Below are 21,977 nucleotides of genomic sequence, written 5' to 3' on the forward strand. Positions count from 1 at the left end.
TATCTTCAACCTCATCGCTGCCCTCGCCATTGACTCCCAATACTATGTCCTGTTCAATAATTTCAATCTCCACATCGACGACCCCAATGAATCCAACACCACCTCCCTCCTGGAGAACCTCAACAACATTGGCCTCATCCAACTGGTCACCGAACCCATGCACAAAGCCAGATACACACTCAATGCCATTTCCACCTCCAGCAACAGACTCACATTCACCCACTTCACTGAACTCACCTGGACCGACCACGCAATCGTACACTTTACCATCTCTGGCAGAGCTCAGCACACCACCGCCAAGCACCACAGCACCACCCACCATAGCTGGGGCAAAGTCACCAAGAAACAATGGACTCAGATCTTCAGCACCTCACAACCCGGAACCTCAGCAGACCTCAACCAGGCCATTCAGAACTGCGCTGCCTGGATCAATGCATTCACTGGAAGAGTTGCCCCACTTGAACCAGCAAAAACCAACAAAACCTCTAAACAGTTCAGTTAGGACACCGCAGAGCGCAGAACCAACAAGCACAACTGCTACTGACTGGAGAAGCATTGGCACATCTCCAAGGAGTCTTCCGATAGAGCTGCCCTCAAAGCAGCCCTCTGAGACTTTGCCACCTGCACCTCAAGGAAGCCAAGAGAGGAGCCATCACCAACCGCATCAACACCGCAGCCAACTGCACGAAGTAACTATTCAAAATCATCAAGGAATTTGCCAATCCATCAGCCACAGAGAACACCATCCGCCCCTCCCAATAACTCTGTGACTCCCTCTCAGACCACTTCCACAGCAAGATAGTCAACATCTACAACAACGTTGACCCCCAACTCATCAAGCACCACCCCCTACCTCAACAACCTCAAGCAAACAGCAAACGCCAGCTGAACGATAATCACCTGGTCTCCACTCATCGCGCAGGCCATCTCAACCATCATGTCATCCTTCTACTCCTCCTGGGCAAACGCCAACCTCTGCCCCCACCATCTCTTCGACCTCAGAGCAAACTCAATCAGCACATAGCGCACCAGCATCTTCAAAACCTGCATCTCCACAGAAACCTTCCCAGACGGATGGAAACATGCAGAGGTCAGATCCCTCCAAAAGAAACTCTCAGTAGACCTCAGCGACCTTAAAAATTACCAACCAATCTCCCTGCTCCCCTACCCGGTCTAAATACTCGAGAAAGCCATCAACCAACAGCTCACTAAATACCTGGAACTCAACATCGTACTTGACGACTCACAATCAGGATTTCGTGCCATCCACAGAACTCAGACTGCACTGATCGCCGCCACAGACGACATCAGATCTCTCTTCAACCACGGAGAAACTGTGGCCCTTATCCTCCTCAACCTGTCTGCTGAGTTTGACATCCCCCACCACACCCTCATGGACAGACTCCACAATGCCACATACAGCAAAACACCCTCAAGTGGATCATTTTGTTCGTCTCATGATGCACACAGAGCATCCAACTGCCTCCCTTCACCTCCTCAACCAAAGACATCACATGCAGCATACCCCGAAATCATCCCTCAGTTACATGCTGTTCAACATCTACATGACCCCCTCGCAACCGTCATTAGATCTCAAAGTCTCAAAATAATCTCCTACAGCAATGACACTCAACTCATCATCTTACCAAAGACACCACCAATGCCAAAACCAACATCTGCAGTTCTACAACTGACATGACCAATGGATGAAAGGCAGATGCCTTAAACTCAACTACAAGAAAATGGAAGTACTGATCTTCAGAAAGAACCGCTCCGTATGGGACCACAGCTGGTGCCAAGCAGAACTCGGACCAGCACTCACACCAACAGACAACACTCCCAACCTCTGCATCATCCTTGACAGCCAACTGACCATGCAACAACAAGTAAATGCAGTTGCTTCCTTTTGTTTCCATACCCTCTGCATGCTCCGCAGAATCTTCAGATGGGAATCAACACCCAGAAGACCATCACACAGGCCCTCGTCACCACCTGCCTCAACCATGGCAACACTTTCAACGGATTCTCCACCCAACTCCTCAAATAATTCCAGACCATAGAGAACACCACAGCCAGACTCATCCTTGACTTCCCCAAATGGACCTGCATCACCCCACACTTCAGAAACTTCCACTGGCTCTCCATCCAGAAGAGGTGCCAGTTCAAGATCCTCACTCATGCATACAAAGCTCTACACAACCAAGGACCAGCCTACATCAACCATCAACTGACCTTACAACTACCCGCAAGACACCTACGTTTCGCCGCACTTGCCATCTTACATACCCCCCCCCCCACCCGGTATTCAATACAGGCACAGCGGGCCGCTCCAAGACCTGGAATGATCTACCCCATCCATCTCTGAACAGCACCCTTTCTGGCAGATTTCAGAAAAAAGTTTCAGATCTGGCTCTTTGACAGAGATACAGGAGCCCCAGTGCGCAGATCCCCCCAGGGGTGACTGTAGTGAACACCACCCAAAAATAATTGATTGATTGATTGACTGATTGCTTCTGCTCTGTGAATATTCTGATATGATCGCGACTCACTTGCAGAGTAGGACTAAACAGCTCTGGCAAAAATGTCCAATTCATCGCCATGCTCTGGGAGGGCATGACTAGATTGAGGTCATGGGGACCTGGTTTGGTCATAGTAGTTCATCCAGCTCTGTAAAAAGCTGGTAATCCTGCAGCCAGCTTTAAAATTCTAGTGGAAGAATTATCCTGCTCATGTGGGTTCAACCATTTCCAAAAAAGAACATATCAATAACTATATCTGTTATCACAGAAGAACAGGGCTTACAACATTGTTTTTGAGAAATGTCATATTTCAGCTACATTGTCTCCTCGTTGCCTTTTGAGATGCTGGCCCACCAAAAGCAATCTCTGCAAACCACTGTATCTAATAAGAATGCATGCTGATGCAGGCTTTCACATAAGGCATTGCAATTAAACACAGACATTCAGAAGGCACATGTCAGTGCATTCCCACCATATCAACTGTATTCCCTCACCCAGGAACACGTAAAACACAAAAATGGTGATCTTCTATTAGCTCTGCGAATTATTGTTTTATAACTTGAGAGACAGAGTTAAATTGGGATAGAATGCAGACAATCCAAATCATAACTTTATCATAGGGATCCATTAATTCTTCATCAAACAATCTCCTGCTAATAATCTATATTCACAGATGTTCCCAGATAAATGTTTCACACATTTCAAAAGTTAATGTAAGACACATTAAGGGTCAGGGTGGCTGCCTAATAGATGCCTATGTATGGGGTTTTGATAACCAGGCAGGTAGAATCCATGCAGAATCCCCATAGGCACCTACCATCAGGTTCAGATTTCACTGGTTCCAGTCACCCTAACTATTGTTCTACCTGCTGGGTTGCACATGTCCAGTCACAGAGAGAGATAACCTAACCATGAAGAACTGACAGACTCGGACCACCATCTTCACCCCATCCAAGGGGAGACTGGACTCAGAGGCAACAGGTGTGCAGATCCCAAATTGAGGAGCGACAGGAGAGAGAAGGAGGAGAAATCCAATGATTGGATTCCCTTCTCCCCCACCCCTCAATGGTTCGAGAGGAGTCATTGCCCCTGAGTATGTGTGGATCCTAGAACGAGCTAAGCAAAATAGTGGCATCTGATGTAAGGCTCTATTGCTCCCAGCCATTTGGAAGCCCTAAGTACTTAGAAGATCTTGGTGACCCATTTATATTGAATTCAAAATATAAACGATGATATACCATAAAATATATTTTTATTTTTCTAAACGAAACAAAACTTACAGTAAGATGGAAAATAATGTTTATTTTTGTGCACTTTATTTATAGGTTCATCTGCACCATTGGTAGTTTTGCATCATATGCTCCATGGTAAATCTGGCTATGGAAAATTTCTGTGGTGCCCCCCCCCCCCCCCCCCCTTCCCTTGATGCTCTAAGCACATGTTTATTTTGCTTAATGATTAATCCAGCCCTGACTGCTCCTATCTAATCGGCTTATGAAGTATGGTGATCAAGTGAGGGAGAGCCTGCCTGATGGAAGTTGCAGTTAAGGCTTCACAGGGGTCTCCACTTGGGAGAAGTTGCAGTTGAGGCGGCAACCTCCTCCAAATTGGGTGTCTGTCATCTTGAGGGCCGAGCACTTGCATGGCAAGAAGTGCCATATCACTCCTCTCATTCACAGGAGGTGGACATTTTCTTCCCCCTCCTGTACATCACAAGTTAATTTTGGCAAAACAAGACCTATTGTCCTTAAAAACAAAGACTTGTGCCATAAGCTAATCTAGATGCAACAGGGCCTACCGGTCATAGATACAGGGCCTTCCCAACAAACGTGGCCATCACCCATTGAAACAAGCCCACCTGATTGAACAAAGCCTGGAGGCTAATAAATTCATGACCTGGCTACTAAAATAAGCACATCACTCGTGGAAAGAAACCATTCCACTCTAAGATCACAATGTCTAGGGACAGTGATTTACAGATTGCAAAACCTGGCCCACTAACTACCGAACTGCATATCTTAAAGCCAATCCAGAGTCCCCTTCTCAACCTAGTGATTTAGGAACTATAGCCCTTCAATGTACAACTACCTACTTAAATAAAGCCTGTTAACTCAGGATACAAGTACTGGCTACAATAATAAGGCTGATCCTCTTTTATAGTATCCTTTCTGCTCTAAACTGGTCTGCATCACCAGCATTTTGTAGGAATATCCCCATATACTACGGTGCTATGTCAACAAGGATCAGAAGAACTGCTTAACCTTACTCCCCAATTCCACAATGTCAGTAACTTTCAACTCTCTTTCATCATCAAGGAAACTGTTCATTTAAAACACACCCAGCAACCCTCTTGAGATCTCATTAAGTAAGTCCATTTTAGTACCCCTCTGCCTCATCTGGTCTACTTCAGTCATGCTTAGTTTAAAGAGAGCAACTTCTGCTTCAAACCAGATTTGTGCATGATGGATTTCCTCACTGTAAATCCCCTGCTAAAACATATCATAAAAAGTGGTCCAAACTCACACAAAATTTCTTGTCTACCCACTTAGTGCAGTATGCCAGAAACAAACTTCTAACACAAGATAATTAAGAAATTCCCCCAAACTCTCTTTACTGATCAATACATATACTCAAGACAAATCTTCTCTTATACAAAAACCACATTGCTGAATAGCCTTCAATAAAGAGCCGAAAGTCTCAGAATCAAAGGACCCCCTCTAACCAACAATGATACATTCCCGAACCTTCATGAAAATCTGACCATCACCATCTATTATAGGAACATAATTGTTCAAACCTTAGACAACACACTGACTTAGTTTGACATCAAGAACCTCCTTGAAACTCAGCAAAGGAATTTTATCTCAAAACTCCCCTACAGTATCTGTACATGGCGGCGGAGAGAGTCACGTACAAGGCTAGAGGATGCCCAAAGAAATTCAACAGAGTTTGGGGGAAATGACACCAATACCATGGGCTGGATGGGGGACTGTAAACTAAAGTGGGAGAGGCACCTGCTACACTGGCTGAGGATGGGGCGGAATTGGAAGGGGGCTTGTATTTCTACACATTAGGGATTTGTGCACAAGCAAGGTACAGTCCATTCAGGATGAAGAGGGGACCGTGTGCTGGCAGGAGGGGGGAGGATGGGGGATGGTGGGAGGGAAGTGGAGGGTGGTTGTATGTGACATGCCTGTTTTGTTTATGCTTCATAAAAATGCAAATATTTTTTTTAAACTCCCCTACAGTATTCCCTACCACAACCCCTACATAGAACTCATACCTCATCATCTGCCCCTGTGTTATCACGCAATCTCCCTTGCACTGCCTCTCCATTTACAGAGAGTCCAATATTCCCAATGAACTGTAAAGTCACACTCCACCTGGTGTCAAACTCAACCCTTCCCTAAGCTCCACACAATCTCTTCAGCTGTAACCGTCCTCTTCCGATGCCACACCATCCACTATGCTATTTACAAATCAAATTGGTACACAATCCCTTAAGCCCCAACAATTATCCTCACCTTCCCGAACCCTGCTCCTCAGCTAACCACTACATCATGAATCTAAATCCAATCACCTGCCCACATTCTTCCCAAAAGATGGTGAACAGGATCTTGACTCGTTCCACTCTGAACTTAAATGCCTTTTCGAAACACTTTCACTCTTGGTCAATAACTTCCCAACCGTTGAACTCAGTACAGTATCACTCCTCCAAACTAAAGCACACACTCCCACTGATTGCCATCATCTCAGGAACATTCTCCCTCATTCTAACTATACCCTTAAAACCATAAGGATCCTTGTGCCAGCTGAGTCACTTAAGATCCTTCTGATAATGTCTGCAACAATTTGCTTCTCTCCTACAACACAGGATCTCAATTCCCCCTTCCAGCCTCGAATTCCCATTATCGTAATGAACATACTCCATTCCTATTGAGCCATTAGCAATTCCATGCATTCTATGCACCTTATCTCAATCTCAAATCAACTACCATCTACAAAACAGAGACCTCCTATCTCAGGTGGTTTCTCTACAACTGCAGATCAGCATCCAAATATAAAACAGAAACTATGGCTGTAATTTTCTCACACAGTCTGTATCTACAATACCTTACAGAAACCTGGTTCACAAACTTATCTCAACCAGATCTTGGCCTTCTCTATCCTCCGGGTTACAAAATTGTATGTATTGATCGAGACGGAAGAACAAGGGGAGTGACAAGTGACAGTAATCCACTAAACTTCAGGTCAGTGTAAGTCCAAAAACAATCTAGTTATCACCCTTCCAATATCTATTGACATAAAAACATCGGAACCTAAGCCCGGAGTAATACACACCATCTATCACGCACAAAGAGAAAAGTCTCTATTTGTGACATACATTTTTGAGTTCGATTGGTGGAAAAGCAGTCCCACCTCAACCCACATCTTTCTATGGGATATAAATCTCCCCTGGAGAACCTTGATTCTGCTGTCACACAACATGACATTTTCTTATTCAATCACTGTCTGGTACAAATGTGCTTAAGCTCCGCTCATACATAAAGAATTATACTCAACTGGTTAATCCCAAAAAGAGGCACTGCAACGAATGAGTCTCCCATCCTTGTTAACTGGTCAGACCACTTAATACCCTCTAAACTTCTACGCTCTACAACAATATCTTCACATCAACCCAAATATTCAAAAGGATGAAACAGGAATTTCAAAGACATTAAACTACACCTCCCTGAAAACAAGATCTCCATAAAATTGATTTATATCCCCATTGACCACAGCCCTAACTATTCATCGTCTACCCTGAACTCAGTCTTCGAGATGTGGCAATGAAAATGTCCCTCTTAAACCAAACGGAAAGTGCAGGGCACAAAAATCTCTTAAAACTTTAGGTTTTAACCCTATGCAAAGAATACAGAACAAAACGTAATGGAAATAAATAAAACTTATGCATATCTTAAATTGAAGATTCCAAATATAATTAGCGCAAACATTTCAACCTCTTCCACATTCTTACCAGCCCTTTGCTAACCACAATCTTCCCTAATACCAAAGAGTCCTGTGAAAAATTATCCAAAACATTTGAAAATAACATAAAAATTATTATGTTCTATCTGGATTCAACAACTAACCACTGAAAAGTATCAACTAACTAGTAAATCACCAATTAGATGTACGTCATTTGAGGAAACAATACACTTTGATATTAGATTGACAATCGCCAATTTAAAACCTAATCAATTTTCTGTCCGTATTCCGTGCAGAATTCTTAAAGAAATCACTACCACCTTCTCACCAATCCTGACATAGGGAATAAATGACTCCTTATCACAAAGAGTTATGCGAGACTGTATCTAAGTTGGTCAAATCACCCCATCCTAAAATAGAAAAACTAACACTGATCTGGAACACCTGATAAATTTGAGTCTGGTTTCTCTCTTCGATTCATGGCTCTATTTAGAGACAGCTTAATTGCGAAACAATTGAAAATCTTCATTGAACATAAAAAAACCTGCTTGGCAGGTCACCAGTCTGGATGCATGATTGGCTGTAGCACAGATGCCCTCAACATCTTGGATAAAGATGAATCATGCCTGCTTGTTCTCATGGACTTGTCAGCAGCATTTAACACAGTCAATCATGCTTCCCTGCTAACGTTCTCGAATTAATAGATGGGTTTTGAGGCCCGTTTCTATGATGGTTTAAATCATACCTCTCAAAATGCTCTCAAAAAGCAAATGATATCTCATCCCCCTCATCAATGGAGTGAGTTCCCCAAGGCTCAATTTCCACCTGTACCCCTTTGAATTTGCACATGAAGACCCTACCAACCCTCCTAAGAGAATGTAATATCTCTTTACACTTATATGCCAGAGGTACAACTATACCCGAAGGCTCCTCCACTGACAACATAGCTGCACTGTGAAGAATTTATAAGGAGGTACAGTCATGAATGATCCAATATAACCATAACCTCAGCCTCAAGAAGACAGAATTCCTTATGATCTCACCTCATCATAGCCTCATTCCTGTACAAACATGGTGAGATGCATCAAGCATCCTCATCCATTGTTGAGACATTAAAATCCATTGGCTTCACCCTGGACAAAAATCTAAATGTCCACATAAATGTTATAGAAAGGATTGTTTAACACCAAATCACCACGTTTGCAGCTCACCCGGTATCAGGCTCCAGTCACATCCCATCCATATTCATCCAATTAGCTCCCCTTTGAAGCCAGAAGTGAATTTAATGTGTCTGGTGTTACCAACAAGGCTCTACACGGAGAGACTCTAAACTACCTAGTCAGCAAACTAATCATTTCAAGTAGTTTCCGAAGTTTCAGAAGTTAAGTGTCTATCAGCTAGATTCATCAAAGACCCGTTTTGCGAGTCTTTAATAGCGATTCATAAGGAATCGCTATTAAGGACTTGCAAAACGGGATTCATGTAGGAATCGCAAAATAAATTGCGATTCCTACACATTCCTTATTTGCGATTAGCAAATTGCTAATCGCAAATAAGGAATAACTCGCAATTCATTCCTATGGGCCTAAATCGCAAATAAGATAGCGATTTCATGGATGCCTGGGGTGTCCAAAGGACACCCTGTAGCACCCCTGAAATGCAAATTTACACAGGTGCTGCGCACACACATGTCCAAAGGACATGTGTGTGTGTAACATACAACTGAGAAAAGGCACAAAAGTGCATTTTTCTCAGTTTTCGCTATTTACTACGAAGTCTGACTTCACGGTAAATAGCGGCAAAAAATAGCGAATTCGCTATTTTATAATGGTTCATGAATAGCATTTAAGGAATCTCTAATAGCGATTCCTTAAATGCTATTCCTCGCAAATATGCGATTTCGCAAATAGCGATTTTTGCATTTGGGATGATGAATCCCAAATGCTAAAATTGCGCTCGCAAAGGGCCAGATTCTCAGAATCTGGCCCTTTGTGAGCGCAATTTCCTTTCATGAATCTAGCTGTATGTCTTGAAGCCAAACTCTTGATAAAATCCTGCACACTGAATCAGACTTTTGTCAGGCGAGACACTTGAGATCTGGAACTCTATCCCATGAGCTCTAAACTACCGCTTTTAAATCCACCTTCCAGGGAGAATTTAAATACAGTCTCTTTGCTTAATACACCTCCATTCAAATATCCCTAATTAGTCATCAAGGTAGAAGCCAAAACAATTAAATACCAACCAATTTGAATCATGTGTTAAACAGGTCTGATTGAGGAAGTGGGTCAAGCGAATCAGACAGTGACTCAGGACGTGGGAGAATTCTGAACTTGGAAAAATCCTTCCTTCTCTCAGACCTTTGCCCTTCCTTCTTTCCATACTCATTTATTTCATTTCCATCTTGCTTTCCTTCCTTTTATCATCCTTTCTGTACTTTTTCCATGCTTCCATCCATCCAACTACTCTTCATCCATCTATCCATTCTTCTTTCTGTCTTTTTCATCCACCTATCCTTTCCTCTCTCTGTCGCCGTTTATATCATCTTTCTCATTTCCTTTCTTTCCTACTTCCTTCTCTATAAATCCATTATTAAACCATGTTCTCTTCCTTCTTTCCTTCCACCCATCACAATATCTTTCTTTTCCATCCATTCATCCTTCTCTTAACCATCCATAATCAACCCTCCTATCCATCCATCTATCCATCTATTCTCTCTCCAGCCTTCTCCAATCCATCCCTCCACCAATCCTTTTTCCGTCCTTATATTTAGCTGTCTCCTGACGTCCACTCCACTCCACACTTCCCTCCTTTCTTCCACTACAAGAGAGGTCGTTCATGTGAGCCTTTTGGAGACCATAGTCTCCCAACAAAGTTAAAGAACCAAAAGAAATATCTTAAATGTTTCATGTTATACAGAATTTCCCAGAGACACCCCCCCCCCCCCTCCCCCCTTCTGCCCCCGTTCAACGTGCAAAAGTGTTGGTTATCTATCATCAGGGCTGGCTTTAGCACTGGTGGCGTCCGGGGTGTCAATCATTTTCAGCCCCCCACACCCAATGACCACCTCCTCGGATTCTCTCACTACCACCGGGAAAAAGTGTCCATCATCTCTCCAATTATAAATTATTGCTAACCACAGCGCCTGAGGCCCCTGAGGTCAGTTCCCTCTCAACAGGTCGACGACCAGTGCGGCCGCACCAGTCGCACTTCCTTAAAGCCGGTCCTGTCCATCATAGTAGAGGAAGAAGCCACGTCCTTGAGGAGCCACCAGTCTGTTTGCTTCTGCCATCCTCCAGTCCATGAATGACCCTTCGACTTACCTTCCACCTATCTTGCTCTTCTGTACCATTCTAATCTTCCTCACTATGAACGAACTCGAACTCCTTCCTTCCTGCTATCGACATTTTCCGCCACATGCACGAGCTGTGTAAATATTTTCCACGTTTTAAGTGTTGTTAACCTATCTTAGGGTCTAGTTTGCACTATATTAAACTACAGATATATCACTGGCAGAAAGTACTGTGTTTTAAGTGCCGGGCGTGGCAGGCTGCGACTGCACGTCTGGCCTTTCTGACACCCAAGATAGTCGAGAATCTTTAATTTTCCCTACTGGCCAGTATGACCTTGTCACTGTTCATCAGGATTTGCGTTCGGACGTATACTTTATTAGCTAATGATTTATGCCTCAACCATCTTGAATTTTAGAAGACCGGCCCTGCCTTCTGCACTGGTTGTAAACCTCTTGCAGACCTCTTATCACGCGCCGCTAACTCATTAAATATTATATTATTCAAACGTATTGTTTCCATGTCACGAGCCATGCAATTAGCAGGCTTTGCCAAGGAAAACTGCGAGGCTATGTTGTACACAATACTCGATAGTGTCACCGCTAATTAAGAAGACCCATCGTTTTAGGTCTCACAAACAACACGGTACGACTGATGTTCACCTATTTGCAATGCATAGCCAGATAATTGAAAACATTGAGGGGCATATTATCCACACAGGCGATAAAATTATCGCAGTTTTAGCGGCAGAAAACTGCTGCTAAAACTGCGATAATGGCCTTGATAATATGCTGTATGGAATTCTAATTGAAGCCCATGTTAAATGTGAAGGACATCTAACATGGGCTTCAATTGGAATTCTATAGAGCATATTATCAAGCCCATTATCGCCGTTTTAGCGGAAGTTTTCTGTTTGCTAAAACGGCGATAATTTTATCGCCTGTCTTGATAATATGCCCCTAAAAGAGAAAGTCTCCTCTCTCCAGGATACCACGTGACAACCTAAACTGAGAAGCATAAACTGTAAATATATATATATTTATAGACCACAAAACACCCTCTGCTGCAGAAGCTGCAAATAAAGAGAGGACATCATGCATACACTTTGGTGGTCTTCTTACTAACCAAGCCCCTTTTACACACTGGCATTTTATATACGGTCGGACGCAATGTATCTGATCAAACCAACACACTTACGCCCTCAGGGTAACTCTCTCACTCCGCTCTCCCGTGGCCATCCCCCATGGTGTTGCCTGACACATCCCAACACTACATTCCTCCTTTACCTCAGGTTTGTGTAACAGGATGGTTCCAGATTGGGCCTCAGATGGTACCATCCACGACCACTGCTGGCAGAGTTTGCCAGGAATTACCTTTCTATGCCGGAGGAGCTGGCTTTGTCCTGACTTTCCCCACTAGGTACGGGAACAGGACACATGGAGGTGTGTTCAACCGAGGTGAGAGTGGACTTGGCATACTGGCAAGGCTCCTAAGGGATCGGTCGAACTCCTCTTCTTCATAAGTTATGCTGTTCACACACCCCTTGACTTAGGGGGTCACATGCCTCTGACTCCCTACTAGGCGTCGGAGGGGCTTTCTTGAAATGATATATTTTTACGGGTAATGCTCTCAAACCCTCTTACGGCAGTCGCCATTGTGCGTTTGATCTCAGTTACAGTTCAGAGACTAATCTCAAAAGGAAAATGGAATTGTTGGACCTTCCTCCATAATAATGGGTGCTGAGGTGGGGGGGTTGACCAGTGGTCTGGAAGGCGGGACTGCCTCATACAGCTTCCTCCACTCTCTGGTCCAGACCTAGAAACCAGACCATACTCCGCAATCAATTTCGACTTGACATCTTGGTGTTCTCCATGGGCTAGGAGAACAGCCTTCTGATGCAAACTGTAAAGGAGTACTAGCTATGAGCCTCTCATTAAGCACTCATCAGTCACTGACAATGCCTGTAGGACATCTGCAGGATTAGGAGCGATGATTTTGCTGCTGTAGTGCGGTATGGAGCTGGACAGCAGAAAGGTTGCCAGTCCCCGACACGGTTGCTTGGACGGCCTTTTCCAGACACTCATCCTGCTTCGTGGGTTCTACTACGTCAGCCATGAAGATGGGGATCAATCTGGACCGGTCTAATACTAGGCAAATGTATTCCTCTGTTTCTCTGGCATCGGTCGACTCTGAAGGGGTGGCTGTACGGGCATGGTGAAATAGAAAGTCTGCTAGATTAGGAGTGCCAGGTCGGTATTTCACAGTGAAGTTGAACTCCTGCAGCTCCAGGATCCATTTCTCAATCCTTGAGGGAGGGGTTTGGATGAATACCCCCAAAATTATGGTACTAAAGGTTTGTGGTCTGTGACCAACATGATTCTATGCCCAAACAGGTAGATTTAGAGGTGTCTACACCCCCACAGAATGGTGATAGCCTCCCGTTCAATCTTGGAGTTGTGATGCTTGGTAGGTGTAAGTGTCTGGCTAGCATAAGCAATGGCAGCCCATTCTCCACACTCCTGATGTTAGGTTAGCACAGTGCTGAGACCTGTGGGGCTGGAATCCACAAGCAGTTGATAGCCCTTCTGGGGATCAAATATATCAAAATGGTGTCAGCGTGCAGCACAGCCTTGGAACATTTGAAGGCTTCCTCTTGTTCTTACCCCCAGACCCAGGGATTGGTAGATTTAGTAAGATCTCTGAGAGACCTGGAGAGATCTGAGAGGTTTTGTATGATGTGCCCGCAATATGTAACCATACCAAGAAAGCTGCGGACGCCTTAAATCTAGGAAGGGGCAGGCGCCCTTTAAATATTACTCACTTTGTCAGGATCAGGACTATTTCCTCGGTCAGAGAATCGATTCCCAAAGAAGCTGATGTAATTCCAATGGAAATCACATTTGTCTCTGTGAAGGGTTAGGCAGCACTCTTTGAGTCTGGAGAAGACTACTCTGAGGCAAGTGAGGTGCTCCGCGAGGGTCAAGGCGTATACCAGGATGTCGTCACTCACATTTAGCACGTCATCGAGACCCTGCAGAACTTCTTTGACGATATGCTGAAAAACTGTGGGCATGAGTGTGGATGTAGAGGTATCTGATGGTAACCAGACCGAAGGGTCATCTTGGAGAACCGTTTCAACTCTGAAGCTCCACAATAATGTCATCTATGGTGGATGTGAGATGACACTCTTATTTAATGGCTAAATTGGGCACTCTCTTGTCCACTTATATGCGTACAGCATCTGTCTGTTTGGGTTTCTTCGCAACTACAATGGGGGAGACCCATGGTGTAAGGCCTTTGACCCTTTTGATGATGCCAGATTTTTAAAGGAGTTTCAGTTCCTTCTCTACCTTGGGGCGGGGATGGAAGGTGATTCAGCTGTGTCGAAGTGCCACTGGATCACTGTGTTATCTATGTGGAGGTGGACCGCAGGCCCACCAGCCAGTCGATGCCATCAATCCGAGGAGCAGTCCTGGACATTGAAAGCAAATTTGACCAAGTTAAGCTCTGGAGTGGTGTGACAGGCGAGGAGAAACCCTGTGTCTTCTCATGACCCTTACACCTTAGCACTCCGCCATGTGGAGTTGTGGGTGAGATCCACCTGGAAGATGCCTGCTAGCAATGATGAGCAATTGCAAAAGGCATAGACTTGGACTCTAGGGTTTGCAAGGCTATTGTAGACCTAAGTAGTCATTAGTTTTATGGAGGCACCAGTATCGATATTGGCTGAGACCAGATGACCTTGGATGTCCACTTGGTACATAGGGGAAACATCCTTTACAACGCAACTTTTACCACGCAGTGCCTTTACGACGCAACTTTTACAACGCAAACCATTACAACGCATTGCGCTGGGGGGCGCTCTAGGATAGGGAATAGGTTTAATTTACTATCCAACACCTTCCCTACTATCCACGGGGACTGGAGTTGGAATAGTAAATTAAACTATTCACTATCCAGCGCCCCAAAGCACTATGCGTTGTAAAGGCATGCGTTGTAAAAACCGCGTTGTAAAGGCATGCGTGGTAAAAGCATGCGTTGTAACGTCATACATCCGTACATAGGGGTCGACTAGTATGCTCTATGGAAAGCGGCAATGGCTCTGACCACATAGAAGACTTTAGCATCCTCGTCATCATCCATGTCGTTGTCTGCTAACACAGTAGGGTGAAATTCCACTGCGCTAACTGTATTTTTTCAAGTGGATGGGCGTCGCTTCGAGGGGGAGGAAGGGCACACTTTAGAGAAGTGGTCGAGCTTGCGGCAGGTACTGCAGACTTTTCCTTGGCAGGATACTTGCCCTGGTGGGGGTAGGAGCCACCACACCACTCACAGGTGCAGCCAGATGCCTTTCAGTTGGCAGGGTACGGCTTCAACTTGCTTGTGCCCTAGCAAACAGCATTGACAGGTTCTTTTATGGACGTAGGTTGGCTTAGGTCCATTTGGGCAGCATAGGCTTATGAGTGCTCTTAGCAGCACCCCAGGGATAGAATGTCACGCATGGACATTTTGGGTTCTAGCAAGACTCTTTTCACAGAGCTTGCAAGAGGCACACCCTTGAATGAACTGGGTTGTCAGTTCTCCTGCCTCGTCTGGAAGTGTTAACGTGCTTGCAAGTTCTTTCAGGCAGTTGAAGAATTCATCAGCAGACTCATCTGGCTTCAGCTGTGCTTGGCAAAGCAGAAATTGTGCACAGTCAGGGTTTGCATACTGCTCAAAGTGCGCTGTGATAGTATTTTTTAAGGTAGTGTAGTTCCGTGGGGCCCAGCTTCAACAATTGTTTTTGAGATTCTGTGGATTTCAGCGCCACCCAGGTGGAGAAGTATGGCCCATTTTCTACTTGTAGCCATCTCTATGGCTCAAAATAGTCCCCCAGGCGTTCCACCCATGCCTTCCAGTGGGTGGCTTGTGACTGCAGGAGCCCTGGGATGGTGAAGAGCTCCAAGGCTGGAATGGGAGACATCTTACAGCAGGCCAGGCACTGGGTTGAAAGGGGAAGGAATCACCCCCTGTGGCACAATAATGGGTAGCCGCAGTATGCAAGGTACCCTGACGCAGTCTGACAGGTGGGGTTGATGGGGGGCAATGGACAGCAATGGCCAGAGATCCGGCTCAGTGGTAGTACAGCAGAGGTCCCCTGGACAGGCACTGGCAGAGCTAGGAGTCACAGTCGGAGGCTGAGGGGGGTGACAAGCAGGGAAGAAGGCCAATGCAGAAGGCAGTATGCAGGGGACTGGTAGAGGGTCCCTGGTCCTCCAAAGGGCATGGGTGGTGCTGGGCAGCAGGCAGGCAAGAGCATGGGCAGGGGGTGCGAGGGCGTGTCGACATACCCAGGCGAGGTCGGCCGGAGACCACCCACCTCAAGGCAACACAGCTGGCCTGGGGACCAAGGACAGTGGCCGGTGCCAGCTGCGTCGTCCCTCCAGGGCTAACTGGCAAGGCAAAGCAATGCAGTTACTCCAGGTTTGGGTCCGCAGAAGGTACTGCAAGCAGGGTGAGGGCCTAGAAGCAGCCAGGAGATTCAGTCTGCAATAAGCGATGGCCAACGTCCACGCCCAGAGGCAGCGGTAAGCGGCAAACGGATGGCTGATGGTGCGGGCAGTGTGGCCTTCTTGTTGCCAGTGTAATGTCGCAAGACCGCAGTGGATTCAAATACATAGAGATGACACCATGCATGTATTTTGGTGGTCTTCTTACTAGCCATTCACGTTTCCACACAAGCTCTTTATTTACAGCCAGATGCAAGCATTAGACCACACCAACACACTTACGCCCTCGGAGTAACGATCTCTTACCCCCCATACAGTGGGCGTCCCCCATGGTGTTGCCTGACACATCACAATACTACACCTGGGAAAATGATTACCAATGATTAGTATCTCCCTTGAAACATGTCGGCCTGTTTTAATTTCTTCAATATAGGCGATCTCACTTTCCACCTATTGTAGGACTGAACTAATTTCTATCTAACGCAAGTCCAAGCGTATGTGGTAGCATGTGCTTAATAGTGAGCTTAGGATGCCTCAACATGTTTATAGGGAGATATTTGGAATTTGTAGAGGTTTAAGAAGCTGATGGCATATTGACTATGAAGACATGTCCTTTCTCCCCATTGTAATGCGCCGCAGGTGCAGACCAGGTCCACTTTAATACATTGTGGCCGTAAATAGACCTTCACCCAGAAAGTATTGGGCAGGTAGAACCTCCCTTGTAAAGGACACTGTGAGTGAGGAGACTCACTTCTGCATTCCATTATAAGGCAAAATACCGCCACACTCAATGTATTGGACAAACAGATTCTCCCTACAATGCGCTGCAAGTGCAAGCTGGTGCCAAATCCCCAAAAATAAACCGCCACCCTAATGTATGGGGCAAGGGGGATGGGGTCCCCTGGGCCTAAATAGCCTTAGGGAGGTGGACCGAGCAGCCCCCTCCCCTTTTTTTATTGTATTGGGCCCTGGGGGATGGGATCCCTGGGGCCCATTAACGCTCAGGAGGGGTTCTGCATGCCCCCCCGCTTAGATTTTGACCCCGGGATGTAGTCCATGGGACTAAAAGAAGCTTGGCTGCGTGGCACCTCTTCACTTTTAAATAAGGTATGGCCCCAGGGCATGGGGTTCCCAGTATCTAATAAGGCTTGGTGAGGGAGGGCCAGGTGGCCTAACTCCCCTTTTTTATTGTATTTGGCCCTGGGGGAGTGGGTGCATTGGGCCTATTAAGGCTCGGGGAGGGGGTCGCGAGCCCCCTCTTCTTGGAAATTTTGCAGTGTTATGGGGTCACTGTGACCAGTGGCAGCTGGCATGGTTCGCGGGTGGTGGGGGAGGTGCGCGGGGGCACGTGTCGCAATGAAGAAAAATATAATATTTAAAACGTACCTTGCTGCCGGATCCCGCGTCTCTGCTCCTGCTCTCCTGCGACCGACTCCAGGAACAGGAAGTACAGCCAGACTCTCTTGACCAATCACAATGCTGCAATGCAGAGTTGTGATTGATCTGAACACGTGACACGGTGCCCAGCCAGGGGCTGGAGGGGTGGGCATGTTCTCCTCGCAGGCTGTAATGCAGCCTGCATGGAGAACAGGGAAAGTGCCCATGACTGTTTTGGGCGGCCCCAGAAGACCGACCAAGTAGTCATTATGCACTTAAGAGGGTTCTCCATTCCTTTCCTGCTCTGCAGCCCGACCTCACCCCCTCACGCAAAGCTGCCACAGCAGGGGGGTGGAAATAAAATGATAAGAACATTACATTATTATCATTTTATTTTTTCCTTTCTTTTACTGATGGAGAATAGTGGGGCAACACACCTCAGCCTAAGCGAAGGAGCTGCCACTGCCTGTGACCCAAAAACTCTCTGGGGGAAAGGCTGCATGCCCCCCTCCCCTGTGTAACTGTACTTGTTCCTGGGAATGGGAAGCCCTGTGACCAAGGCCATGCACAGTATGAGGTTGGTTGCCTGCGGGTCAGACCTTGCAACATAGGGTTGGCTGCCTGCAGCCAGCCCATGTGCATAGCCAAAGGCCACCTGCAATGGGGAGTTGGCTTTACCTAAGGTAACAAAATATTACTTTATGTTAAAGAAATTCTAGAAATACACTGAAAAAAACAAAGATCAAGGTAACTTTATAGTTAGGCAAAATGTTCAGTATCAACGCAACATTTTAAACTCAATAAAACACTGAAATTCACCAGCTATAGTTATCTCAAGTAACTATAACTCGTGCCCTAAGATAACTATAACTCGCTCCCTCATTATTCACTTTTAATTTCCCCATATATTTTACATCACTCATGATATCCTCTAAGACATCCTTGATAATATATCACTGAAACATTTGCATTGAGATTTTTGACGAGAAAACGATGCATGGCAGAAATTAAATCGGTTCCATTCAAAACCATAGCCTAATTTCTGTTTTAATATTTGAGAAACTCCACAATTCATTAAGTTTCAAATGCTTTTTTCTGTTTGATGATTTATTTTAATGTATTTCTTCTTTGACACACAGTCCTTATTACTAAATATTTTACAAAAAATTAGTAAAAACAAAGAAAGTGTTTTGTTCCCACCTGGTGGAAGTTCTTCAGGGCCATAATGCCAAGTTTTCAGATCTCTGATAGTATTTAAATGAAAGGTCAACGCCATGGCCTGCGATTACAACACTAAAACTCCTTGTCCTAATTATTCAAGCTAGGTGCTTTAACAAGTTCCCTGAGTAGAAATCTGCCTGCGCTGGTGCCCTGTTGGCTGCCATGGCCTATTGCAGACATCCTTGCGCCAAGGTGCAACCGTGTCTGCGTTGGGGTAAGCATAATGTTTGTACAGGAAGGGGTCCCTTCCAGCATAAGAACTATGCTTTAAGGTGTTTCCCATTTTGCATGTGTGCTGTGGAATGTAGCACACAAGCAAAGAAGGAAAAATGAGGAGAAATGAAAACATTTCTCCTCATTTTTCCTCTCTCGAGGAGGTGCATGGTTTTTGTTTAAATCCATGTCTACTGCACCATTGGTAGCTATATGCACCATTGGTAGCTATGCTCCTGTACCCAGCACACACAGGTTTGTGACCTGCAGCAGAAAATATACTGTGTCTGCAGACGGCACCTTCCTCTTTCTCCTGATGAAGGGGTGGGAGGGGGGTCCCTTCTATGGCCACGTCACCTTTCCCGGGGCGCATCATGCAACCTGACCTACCCTCAGCCACAGAGAGCTAAAGTGTTGCACGGATGGGTGAATATTTCCATTTTCCACTCAATCACGGAGACAGGGGAGTGTAACATGTTGCTCAAGCTGACCATAGATAAAAAATAAAATTAAATAAATGCAGGCTTGAGTCTGCATGTACTTCGTGAGCCCCACCCTCGCCGACCCCCAGCGATGGAGAGATGTTTTGCCTACCCTAGTCAAAAGACTGAAACAGACTCCCTCAAAAGTATTAATGGTTGCCTTTCCTCTCCGCGAACCATGCCACCCAGCGTCCAGGGGCGCAGATTTCATTGGTGCAGCAGGTTCAGCGACACCGGGCCCAGAGGCCTGAGGAGCACACAGAACCTTGATAATTCCTGTATTTCACAGTTAAAATAGCGGGGGGGGGGGGGGGGGGGGTTCGCTTCCTTCCTTGTCCAATGGCCCAGGACACACTTCCTTCGCCATTGTCGATGACAATATGTCAGACGTAGGGCGAACAGAAATGCGGGGTGGGTGGGTCTGTATGTGTGATGTGTTCAAAGCGCAACATTGTCATTATTTCGCAGCGCTATCAGGCTCCGGTACCTGACGCCCACCTTGTGAGCTGTACACCAGATGAGCACTAGGGCCCATACCAGAAGTGGCGTGGTGGGAGGGGGTTATAATGTACTGCTTGCCCTTCCCAAAGATCCAAACAGAATTACAGCGCCGCAGCATTGAACGTGCCCCCACACCTGTGTCCAGCGCGCCCTCTCAGTGGATAGCAGGGGTGCAGTCTAATGGCTGCACCCGCGTGCCACAAATACAGGAGGGGAGGGCAGCTTCCTCGCTCTGGGTCGGGGCGAGCGACTGCTTTCCCAGCCCACAGATTCACGCACATTTTCAGAAACCATTGGGTGGGACCCCACACCCCGGCCAGCCCATCATCCCCCCATCCCCCCACTACCCCGAGGATGTCGACGGTGGAGTCCATCTCCTCACACCTGCATACAAGGGATGCACAAACGAAGGGGCAAATAGGAAAGCTCCTGTGCATACCGTGACCCCTTCAGTTGGTGCAGTATTCCTACTCCCATAGATACAAACATATTAGTGACAGAACAACTGGATTGAGCCCCCAATTGAGCGCCTGCCCTGCCCATAGACATATCAAGGAGTACTGAAAGGCATTGGGAGAGAGGGGCACCTCCCTTGGAGCACGCCTCCCACCCCGACCCCTCGAGGGGCTGAGCGACTTTCCTTCCACGCTCACTGATAACAGTACAATTACATACAGGCAAAGATGAGAGGTCAACTTCCTGGTCGCGGTCGGCGCCCTCCCAGGGACGCAGCGCACTGTCTGCGCAATCCATAAAACGGTGCATGGGTGAGGGGTCATTCTGTGCGCATCGATGCCTCGCCCCCTGTACACTAATGACGCCTAACTCTCCCACCCCTCCCCCCGCCTGCACACCATGCCTATAGATTCACTTATTGATCGCTTATTGCTCCTTCCGTCTCTCACTCACTTTCCTCTCCCGTTTCTGTGTGTCTCCTTCTCCAGTGGCCCCACCTTCCTCTACAGTTGTCCCCTCTCTTCCCCTTCTTGAATGCCCTGCTCCCAGCGCCTCCGGCTCCCTACACACCCGGGTGCATTCACTTCCATGTATAGCTTCACCGCCAATGCGCTGCACACATCCCTGCTTTTGTCCCGCTGCCTTCTCTACCCCCACCCCCCAGCCAAGCAGCCCTCTCCGTCCAGGTGTGACCTGCACGCGGCCGCACCCGCTCCCTCCTCCCCGTCCTCACTCACGTCTCGGAAGCGGTTCCAGTGCTTGATCTTGCCGCTGTACTGGGAGATGGAAGACAGCCATTGCTCGTCCTCCATGAAATTGCCCGTGCTTTCTCCGGCTTCTCTGGCCGGGGCCTCGCCCTCGGCTCCGGCGGCGGGGCCCAGGAGCAGGGGCAGGAGGAGCGGTAGGAGCAGGCCAGGGGACAGCATGGTGGGGGTCCCGGGACGGCACAGGATCCTGGGGTTGCGGGTATTCGGATACTACCGCGAGTCCTGGGGATGCAGCGGTCCCGGGGACGCCGAGGATGCTCAAAGCCGGATGCTGATGAAGCCGCCCGTATCCCAGCCCTGGCGCTGATGCTGATGCTGAGCAGCAGAGGCTGAGACTGAGGGATGCAGGAGCCTGCAGAGGAGGAGGGGGATCCGGGGCGTGTGGTGGAGGGGGGAGGAGGAGGAGGCTGACATCACATACCTGCAAACAAATTATGGGATGCGATTTCCAAAGGTCTGCCTGCTCACCGAAGGCCCTGAAATAGGACCCTCAATGAGCACATAACTGGAAAAGAGGCTGCGAGCAGCTGCGCGACACTAATAACATGTCACAAATTGCCCTTTTCCACAAAATGTGTTTTCACCCACAACAGCATTTCCTCTTCAATTCATGGGAAATTGAGGCTGCAATTCCCACTGTTTCCCCATTTTTTAATTAACGCTTTGATTAAAAATAAATAAATGGGGCTCCAAT

General features: G+C 46.8%; 1 protein-coding gene across 1 annotated transcript in view; it reads right to left on the minus strand.

The window, feature by feature from the left end:
- The window catches only part of SPOCK2 (SPARC (osteonectin), cwcv and kazal like domains proteoglycan 2), a 436,862-nt gene extending 415,245 nt beyond the window's left edge, over positions 1–21,617 (minus strand). Inside the window, exon 1 of the mRNA XM_086922271.1 lies at positions 21,254–21,617. Coding sequence (XP_086778397.1) covers positions 21,254–21,442 — 189 coding nt within the window. The 5' untranslated portion in view covers positions 21,443–21,617. The remainder of the gene's footprint in view (positions 1–21,253) is intronic.
- Positions 21,618–21,977: the final 360 nt, after the last annotated feature.

The sequence above is a fragment of the Lissotriton vulgaris genome, chromosome 5, assembly GCF_964263255.1.
Source record: "Lissotriton vulgaris chromosome 5, aLisVul1.2, whole genome shotgun sequence".
In the NCBI taxonomy this organism is placed as follows: Eukaryota; Metazoa; Chordata; class Amphibia; order Caudata; family Salamandridae; genus Lissotriton; species Lissotriton vulgaris.